General features: G+C 42.9%; 1 protein-coding gene and 1 pseudogene across 1 annotated transcript; both read right to left on the bottom strand.

The window, feature by feature from the left end:
* Window positions 1–1773: 1773 nt before the first annotated feature.
* Window positions 1774–2727, bottom strand: LOC109787026 (transcription initiation factor IIB-like). The gene has a single exon (XM_020345586.3). The coding sequence runs from the start codon at window positions 2725–2727 to the stop codon at window positions 1774–1776; it is 954 nt and encodes a 317-aa protein (XP_020201175.1).
* A 7051-nt stretch (window positions 2728–9778) lies between these two features.
* Window positions 9779–9943, bottom strand: part of LOC109783856 (uncharacterized) — a 40898-nt pseudogene continuing 40733 nt past the window's right edge.

Below are 9943 nucleotides of genomic sequence, written 5' to 3'. Positions count from 1 at the left end.
ATATTTTTCAGGATCCCTCCTGCCACCGCGAAAATAACATGGTTGCGTAATCTCAGCTCAACAACACATGTCCGATTTTTTCAATTGGTGTATAACACCAAAAGATTCCTTCGGTACTTTGCCATATGTGTGTACTTAGCAACCATGGTTCGGAAATACTTGAATTGGACATGCACTCTGATTGGTGTAGTGAGTATCAACATTCTAAATACTCCCTTCGGTCCATATTAATTGTCGCTGAGTAGAAAACATAGTACTTGACCCCCTCTTTATATTTTTCAGGATCCCTCATGCCACTGCGTAAACAACATGGTTGGGTAATCTCAACTTAACAACACATGTCAGATTCTTTCAATCGGTGTATAACACCAAAAGATTCTTTCAGTACTTTACCATATGTGTGTACGTAGCAACCATGTTTCAGAAATAATTGAATTTGAATATCAACATTTTTAATATCCTCCGGTCTATATTAATTGTCACTGAATACAAAACATAGTACTTAACCCCCTCTTTATATTTTTCAGGATCCCTCCTGCCACCTTGAAAACAGCATGGTTGCATAATCTCAGCTCAACAACACATGTCAGATTCTTTCAATTGGTGTATAACACCAAAAGATTCTTTCAGTACTTTACCATATGTGTGTACGTAGCAACCATGTTTCAGAAATAATTGAATTTGAATATCAACATTTTTAATATCCTCCGGTCTATATTAATTGTCACTGAATACAAAACATAGTACTTAACCCCCTCTTTATATTTTTCAGGATCCCTCCTGCCACCTTGAAAACAACATGGTTGCATAATCTCAGCTCAACAACACATGTCAGATTCTTTCAATTGGTGTATAACACAAAAGATTCTTTCGGTACTTTGCATCTGTATGTACTTAGCGACCTTCTTTCAGAAATAATTGAATTGGACATGTACTCTGTTTGGTGTAGTGAATATAACATTTTTAATACTCCCTCCAGTCCATATTAATTATCGCTGAGTACAAAACATAGTACTTGATCCCCTCTTCATATTTTCCAGGATCCTCCTGCCACCGCGAAAACAACATGTTCAACTCAATAACACATGTCAGATTCTTTCAATTGGTGTATAACACCAAAAGATTCTTTCGGTACTTTGCCATATGTATATCTGAACATTAGTCATATTTCAGTTTTGTTTTCGAATGGCCATATTCGGCAAGAGTATACATCACATTGCCATGCCAGTTTTGTTTCCGAAGTTATTCATGTTGTGGTTTAGGGATTTTGTTGGGCTAAAATGCTTTGAAATCACCTATTTCAGTTTTTAATCTGGCCATTCTGGTTTCAATTTCAACGAGATTCAAGCAAATTTCAAAATTTGTTTGAACCTAGCCGGAATTGAAGCTTCACCCCCTTCTTTGAGACTGTCGCCGCCTTTTTCACTTCATTGTAATGTGTGATGAATTTTTGGTGAAAATGTCGAGCCCTCGAAATTATTAGCCTCACGTTCATGAGACCATTATAATTCACGAGTAGCGTACTTGGCAAACGTGTCTGAGACCTCGGTTCATGAGTTTAATCGGATCAAACGAACTAAGCACGGATTCATTCACGAATGATATGATTCAGCACTTAGAAACGAAGTCCAACAATAACTTCACATGCCCAAGACTAAGATAGTTGCCAAGAACAGCACGCGTTTGGAATTGTGGACATGGCAAACATGCATGCATGCAGACCTGCCAAACAGCCAAAGGATCAAGAAGCGTTAATGTCGTGGGCGCTCAGGCTCAGCCGAAGAGCATCTGTGCGTGTGGGGCGAGGTCCTTGTGCACCTCCTTGATGGTGCCCTCGGCCACGCCGGTGGCGACGGACACGTCCTTGGCGGACCTGCTGGCGCCGGCACGCTGCACGACCATGTAGATGATGGCGGCGGCGACGGACTCCGGGTTGCGGCGCACGTCGAGCCCTTCCTCGACCCTCCGCACGGCCTCCTGCGCGTCGCGCACCTCCTGGTTGCCCAGGCCAAGCCGGGAGCAGAAGCGGCGCAGGTAGTCGGAGGCGCTGACGACGCCGATGTCCATCACCTGGCCGTCCTCCTCCCCGAGGAGCTTCTTGATGTGCGTCGTCATCTTGCCGACGTCCTTCTTGGCAGCCACGCCCCCGGCGGTGACGGAGGCGAGCTCCTTGTACGTGCGCGGCATGCCGAGGTTGCGGCAGGCGATGTAGAGGCAGGCGGCGTAGACGGAGTCCCGCTTCCGGCCGCGCGGGCAGCCCTTGGCCTCGTCCAGCTTCTTGAACGTCTCCTTGGCCAGGTCCCGGATGGTGGCCACGAGGCCGAGCCGGTCGGCCATGTCAGAGATTCCGCGGAAGCCGTCGACGAGGGTGTTTTCGGAGGCCGCCCCCGCGTCCGGCACCGACATCCTGGGCGGGGCCTTTGTCGCCACGCCGGTGGCGGAGGACTTCTTGGGCTTGTTGGTGTAGTCGATGACGGTGGAGAGCTTGGCGGCGAGGAAGGGGTCGCCGGAGGCGCCGACGCGGTTGGGGTCGCGGTCCTCGCCGCCGCCGTCGTCGGCGAAGTTGCGCCACTCGGAACCCTCGTCGATGTAGTGCGCGTCGAGGACGAGCGCGCACTCGGTGCAGATGGTGTCGCCGGTGCCGTGGTCCAGGACAACCTCCGTCGCGCGGCGGCACTCCGGGCAGTACATGCGCTCGTCGGCCGCGGAGCAGGTGCTGGCGTACATGGCTGCTGCTGCCGCCGCCGCCGTGTGCGCAGTTTCCGGATGATTGTGGCGACGGAGCTGGGGAAAAGGGTTTGAACTTTGAAGGTTAGATTGGGGGCCTTGGGCTGATATTTATAGACGCATAGGTCGGTTCGTAAGGCTAGTTTGGAGCTGGGCACGAGTTCGACTCGTTTTCGTACGGCCGCGGAAAGTCCTTGCAAACTGCAATCTGGTCTTCTCGGCTAGCCGGCCCTGGGCCGGGGCGACGGCCTAGGGCCCAGCCAGACGTGGCGGCCCGACGGCGCATACACCTCACTCCCGTACACATTAGGCCGGCCCAACTAGCTCCTTTTCAGTTATAGGAACGTTCCAGACCGATCTTTTCTCTTATCAATTTTCTATTATTTTTATTATTTTCTATCTCCTTTCATTTCGTTTTCATTTCACTTTTTTTTGTTTACTAATATCTGTTTTCTATTATTTTTACATTAAATTTTCCATTCTTTCTATTTTTCATTTCCTTTTTCATTTTGTAAACATATTTTCAAATCCATCAGCATTTTTCAAAATGTTTTTTAATCATGAATATTTTTCAATACATATATACTTTCATGAATTCAAAATAAATTTTCAAATTCACAAAAAAATTAAATGGCGGATTATTTTATTAAATTCGCAATTTTTAAACTCGTGAACATTGTTTTGAGATAACCTACATTTTCTCGAAATTGGAGAATAATTTTTTAAATTGAGGATCATTTTTTATTTAGCGAAATATTTTTTAATAAATGCCTGAACAGTTTTCAAATTCTTTTAAATAAATTTCTATCAGCAAACACTGTTTGAATCGATGAAAGGTTTTAATGCACCAGCATTATTTGAATTTTTGAACATTTTTAAAAAATCGCTAAGATTTGTTCAGATTCCTAAACTTTTCTCAAAATCATGAATTTTTTTATTTCCTAACATTTGTTTCAAATTACGAACTTGTTTTAATATGCAAACATTTTTTAAAATGCACGAGTATTTTTTTTGTTTCCTGTTTATTATTAAATCTCATTTTTTTCGAAATATTAAATTATATAAATAATGCAAAATATAAACAAAAAAATGGCGATGAAAATGTAATTGAAAAATAGCAGGTATTATGCCCCGCATATGGATTGGCACAAAATACCGCACGGGTGAAGGGGGTATGCTCGTGCAGGTATGCCACTTGCCAGCAATGTTGTTCAATTACAAGTTTAATTTTTTTCAATACAATACAAAATTAAAAAAATTAATATATAGTCAACATTTTTCTATACACATTTAACATTTTTGAAATTCTTGATTCAAATTTTCCAAATACTTGGTAAACATTGTTTGAATACATGGCCAACATTTTTTTATACGCATTTAATATCTTCAAATTCTTGATTCAAAATTTCCAAATACCTGTTCAACATTTTTTGAATGCTTGATAATATTTGTTTAATACATGATTAACATATCACACACATTGTTTATTTTGCGTATACACAAGAAACATTTTCTTTACATGCATTTGACATTTTTCAAATGCTTGGTTAAGATTATTTTTCAAATACTTCATGAAAACATTTTTGTAATATAGTCCCTCCGTCCGAAAATAAGTGTCTCAAGCTTAGTGCAATTCTGTACTAATGTTAGTACAAAGTTGAGACACTTATTTTTGGGACAGAGGGAGTATTTATTAAGAATATTTGAAAGTATAAATGAAAGTAAAGGAAAAATAAACAAAAATAGAAAACATGAAAACAACTAAAAAGAGGCCCTGGCCTCCCGCGCGCCTAGCAGGCCCATTTAGGGACGTGCCTTGCGCAAGAGCGCACTAACTCTCGCTACAACCGAGACACGGGACTGTCCGTCTGGATTCCTTCGACAATGATCACTATTCAGCTGGGACTACGAGCCTTTAGTAGGGACGTGCGGCTGAAATCCCCGTCTGCACACAACTAACATATTAAAACAGTATATTCTTTCTTCTGGGGATACAAAACAATATATTCATGTGCTAAATATATTGGGAAATAGTGCCTACATATTATATATGTCAATAACATATTTTTGAAACTCGCGAACATTTGTGAATATAATGATTTTTTAATGCTACCAATATGATTTAAAAGAGGCACGAATATTTTCTTTCACTATGTTAAAAAACATTAAAGTATGCTGAGCATTTTGAAATATGTAAATTAAATATTTTACATTTTACAAATATACATAAAAGTATAATAAAAAATTAGGACGGCCGCTCGCAAGCCCAAGATCTCCCGCGTTTGATGGGCAATTTCTTAAGTGCCAAGGGCGAGCGGTTGTGGTAATCCGTATTTCACGCTTCGCAAATACTATATCTCGCTTACAGTGAGCGTTCCTACTGTCTCGCCTCTACCTCTCGCTACTCTCGAGCCTTGAGTAGGGTTGGGTGGCCCAAAGCCCCATCTACAGACAACTAACATATTAAAACATTGTATTCTTTGATTTGAGGGTACAAAACATTATATTCATGTGATAAAAAGTTGGAAAATATGGGAAATGGTGCCTGCATATTACACATGTCAATAACATATTTTTGTAACGTGCGATCATTTTTTGAATGCCACGAACATTTATTCGAATGGTACCAATATTATATAAAAGAGGAACGAACATTTTCTTACGCCGTGCTAAAACAATTAAATGTATGATGATCATTTTGAAATATGTAAATACAATATTTTCCATTTCAGAAATAAAAATAAAAATATTATAAAACAAAAATAATAGTGCCTAAAAATTAAACGTATGCTGACCATTTGCTTATTTTCCTCACCTTGTATCTGTCGTTTGGGGTTGCATCCCCATTTCCCTTTCCCTTTTCTTGTTCTATTATGCTTGTATGTTGCTGCTGTTTGTATCCTGACCGATTAATGCCTTCATTAATTCAAAGCCGGGTTAGGTCCAAACCCTACTTGGGCTTAGCCGAGCCTTTTCTCTGAAGTGGAGAAGCACCTGGGTAGCCCGTGATGTAAAGGAATGGGATGTGGCCCTGGCTTCCAACGTGGATGAATGAATGAATTTGTTGCCAACGTGCATGAAAGGGACGTGGCCCTAGATCTGCCTATCGGATAACGGCAACGCTCTTGTGTTGTTCCCCTTGAGGGTGTCATTCCACTAGTAGAAAATAGAGCTTTATTACCGGTCCGTAAGGGCCTTTAGTGCCAGTTCTGCAACCGGCATTAAAGGGTGGAGACTAAAGCCCCCCTCCCCCCTAGTCCCGGTTCAACACGAACCGCTACTAAAGGCCCATCACGTGGCGCGAGCCTGCGCCGTGGTATGGGGGACCTTTAGTCCCGGTTGGTAACACCAACAGATACTAAAGGTTTTTTTTTAAATTTGGAAAAAAAAGATTTTTGTTGATTTTCAATTTTCTGAATTATTTGACGATTTAGTCTCTAATCACCCCTTATAACTGCTTAAGTGTAGATCACTCATTTCAAATCGTCTATCTTCCAGGCCGGTCACCCACCTCTCACTACTCCAGCCTGAGCACGCTTAACTTCCGAGTTATATTCCCCCTAGTTTCCAAGTCTGCATTTGTTGTTTTCCTGACAATAGTAAGCTGTCAATCCTATTAACCCTCAGGAGTTTAGCTTGAGCATTAGGTCACACGTTTCACCGTTTCAGTTTAAAACTATTATTCTAAAAACAATAATTATTTAGTAACACTAATATTTCTTGAATAAGTAGTTTGACCAGATTTGACCAAAATTCAAAAAATTGAAATAATTATTTAGTAACACTAATATTTCTTGAATAAGTAGTTTGACCATGTTTGACCAAAATTCAAAAAAACTGAAATTTGAGCATATCTTTTTTTCCTTTTAGAATTTGAGGATTCTAAAAATTTGCAAAACGGCCCACGACAGTCAAAATCGGTTGCGGATTTTCGTGCTGAACATTTTGATATATTATACTTTTTTTCGACATCATATGCAAAAGATATAGTCGTTCTACTTTTTCATCACACTTTTTTGCAAAACATGTCAAAATTTAAGTTTTTAAATTTTCCTAACTAGTAGATGTAGTAACATAACTACATCTCGAAGGATTTTAATTTTTGAAGTTTTTATAATTTTCTTTTGTTTTTTTGAAAACTGAAATGGCGTTACACGCGCGGGGGGAGGGGGGTAGAGTTTGAAAATTGCCCTATAATGCCGGTTTGTGTCTCCAACCGGGACTATAGGTTAAGATCCCTTTATTGCCGGTTTGTGACACAAATCGGGACTAGCCACCACCCCTTTAGTACTGGTTCGTGGCACGAACCGGTACTAAAGGTTCAACACGAACCGACACTAATGGTCACATTAGTGCCAGTTCAGTTATAAACCAGGACTAATGTGCTTCACATTAGGCCCTTTTTCTACTAGTGTTCTTGGAGGTGTGCATTGGCTCAAGGGAGCAATGGACGGTTTCAGCAGTGGGACGGTATTTCATGTGACGCATCGATGACGTGGGGTCTCGGTGATGTGGAGCTGCAGGGTCTCGACTAGACCTGACCATGGGCAGCCCAGCACGGACGGCCTGACCCGACCCGGCCCAAAAATCCCGGGTCGGGCTGAGCCCGAGTGTGCCTTCGGGCCGAGCTGAGCCCTAGTGTGCCGTCGGGTCGGGCTTCGGCCTGGAAACTGAGCCCGACAGGCAGGCCGGCCGGGCTCGGGCCTGCACAAAACACGTTTTTAGTCGTAGTCGGGCCGGGCTCGGGCCTGCACAAAACACGTTTTTAGTCGTAGTCGGGCCGGGCTCGGGCCTGCACAAAACACATTTTTAGTCGTAGTCGGGCCGGGCCGACCGGGCCGTGTCGGGCTTTCTCGGGCTCGGGCCTGATTTTCTAGGCCCGATGGCCAGGTCGGGCCGGGCTCGGGCCTGGGTTTTTAGCAGCGGGCTTTTTCTGGCCCAACCCAAAGCCCGGCTCGGCCCGAGATATGCCCAGGTATAGTCTCTACGACATATGCATGATGATGGATGTGCGTAGGAAGGTGGCGTTGTCTGGCGTCATAGTGGTGTCGACGGCAGGCCTGTGCAAGGTCGATGCATCGATACCTGCTCTGAATATGGATCGGTGGAAGATGGTGGTGGCGGCCTCTGCAGCGTGCGCATGCGGTGCCCGTTGACAGTGCACTGGACCGGTGTGTGCTCCAGACCCGGTGATTGCGGCTTGGTTGACGCTCCCAATTTTATATTTTGGGTTTTGATATGAGGTTTGGGCAGGCGGCCTGGAGAATACGCATCCCTTCGTCAAGTTGATATGATGTTCGAAATGAAAAAGCCAAGATCTAAAATACGGGCTAGATGTATCAAAAAACGGAGTAACATATTTACCAACCATGGCGCAGTTTTCCTACCCAAAGTGAAAGTGGACAACCACTAGGTAGCCCGTGAGGAAAAGGAATGGGACGTGGCCCTGGCTGCCAACGTGCACGAATGAATGAATTTGTTGCTACTTATGTAGTGCCGTTCAGTATAAATGTATAATCAACAAGCGATCGGTTAAGCAGCATGGTGCTGGTATATCTGCCGGTGAGCAGCATGACCGGCCCTCCGTCGTCTGAGTCTGATGCTTGGCAACGGATGGATCCCGAGGCAGAGGCTGTCCGGCACAAAACGGAGCACTCGGTAGAGGTAGAAGTAGACTTGGGAAGGAGGAAAGGAAAGGTGCTGACCGCGCCTCCATCTGACAGGCATATTTCTAAGTGTCTTGGCGTCACAATTCGAGTTATATTTAGTTACAAGGTACTCCCTCCGTTCCAAAATACTTGACTTTCATTTGTTCAAAAATGGATGTACCTATATACTAAAACATGTCTAGATACATCTATATTTTGACAAATGAAAGACATGTATTGTGGAACCGAGGGAGTAGTATTCCCTATATGTTTTTGTCCCAGGACAGGAATGAATGTACTGTGAGTAGGGCTGCAAGAAAAGCTCGAGGCTCGTGAGCCGCTCGAGATCGACTCGTATTTTTGCTCGACTCGAGATCGACTTGAAAAGAAATGATTTGAGTATGAGCACTTTATGTAGCTCGATCGAGAAATGAGCCGATCCTGAGTCAGCATTAGCTCGCTCGATGGCTCGATATCATATATGCATATTAAATAATCTTCATGTCTATTTCGAAGAATTAGGATCATCATTGCCATATATGTTCAGTACGTTTTTTCCCCTTCATTTTACCTTTTTTTTCTTCATTTTATCTACTAACAAACATGGAAATTAAGTGTGGAGAAAATTTAGCCTCAATATGACACGTGGCCAACCGTGTGTTCAATATCTTATTTTTGGCCCAAGTTTGAGAGCAGGCGCACCTTCATTATCTTCTATCCACAATCTCTTGTTATTAAATAGTAGTCTTCAGTTGAGAAGGAATAAGTCAAATTTTATTGTGATTTCTTTGTTGTGATTTATCTTACTTTAAAATTTGCCTTAAAATAATTTTAAAAATCCTCTTATTTAGCTCGAAACTAACTCGAGATCGACTCGAAATCGTTACAAGCTGAGCACGAGCCACTTTCTACAGCTCGATCTTGAGCTTCGCCCATTTGGAGCTCGCTCGAATTTTAGTATGAATTGAGCTGAGCCTAAACCAACTCGCTCGAACTCGACTCGTTTGCAGCCCTAACTGTGAGTGGTAATGTTAGCATTGGCAACGGACACAACTGACTGAACCTTTTTTGTGCTTGATGAATCTGGTCATTCTTTGACTAAGTTGACCTAAAAACTGAGATAGAAAGATGCAGCAGAGCCCGTCCCAGCGAGGGAACAAAAGCCTTGCAAATTTAGGTTCCTAGCTAGAAAGCTTTGCAAATTTTGCAACTGACGAACATACCGTGCTTGAAAATAGTCGATCTCTGTATGATCTAAAGACCCACGCAAATACACCTCCACTTGTTCCCTCCTAATCAATTTCTCATCAAGGACTTGTCATAAATTCGTACTTCGTAAGGTAGCACATTTGACACTCCCCAGGAGATGTGTATATATTTCGACAATTCTACTCCTCACGTAATCAGCCACGCTACCATAGCATCAGAAATGCAGTTAGAAGAATGGAATTGGCTACACATCCCAGAGCTCAACTCAAGCATACATATGTCCTGGCATTGGCAACCAGGTCTGTAGATCAGATGACGGCGGCATTATTGTATTGTTTCCTTCTTATGGCGTCATTCTT

This window comes from Aegilops tauschii, chromosome 1 (assembly GCF_002575655.3).
Source record: "Aegilops tauschii subsp. strangulata cultivar AL8/78 chromosome 1, Aet v6.0, whole genome shotgun sequence".
Lineage (NCBI taxonomy): Eukaryota > Viridiplantae > Streptophyta > Magnoliopsida > Poales > Poaceae > Aegilops > Aegilops tauschii.
This window is presented reverse-complemented; position numbering and strand designations above follow the sequence as displayed.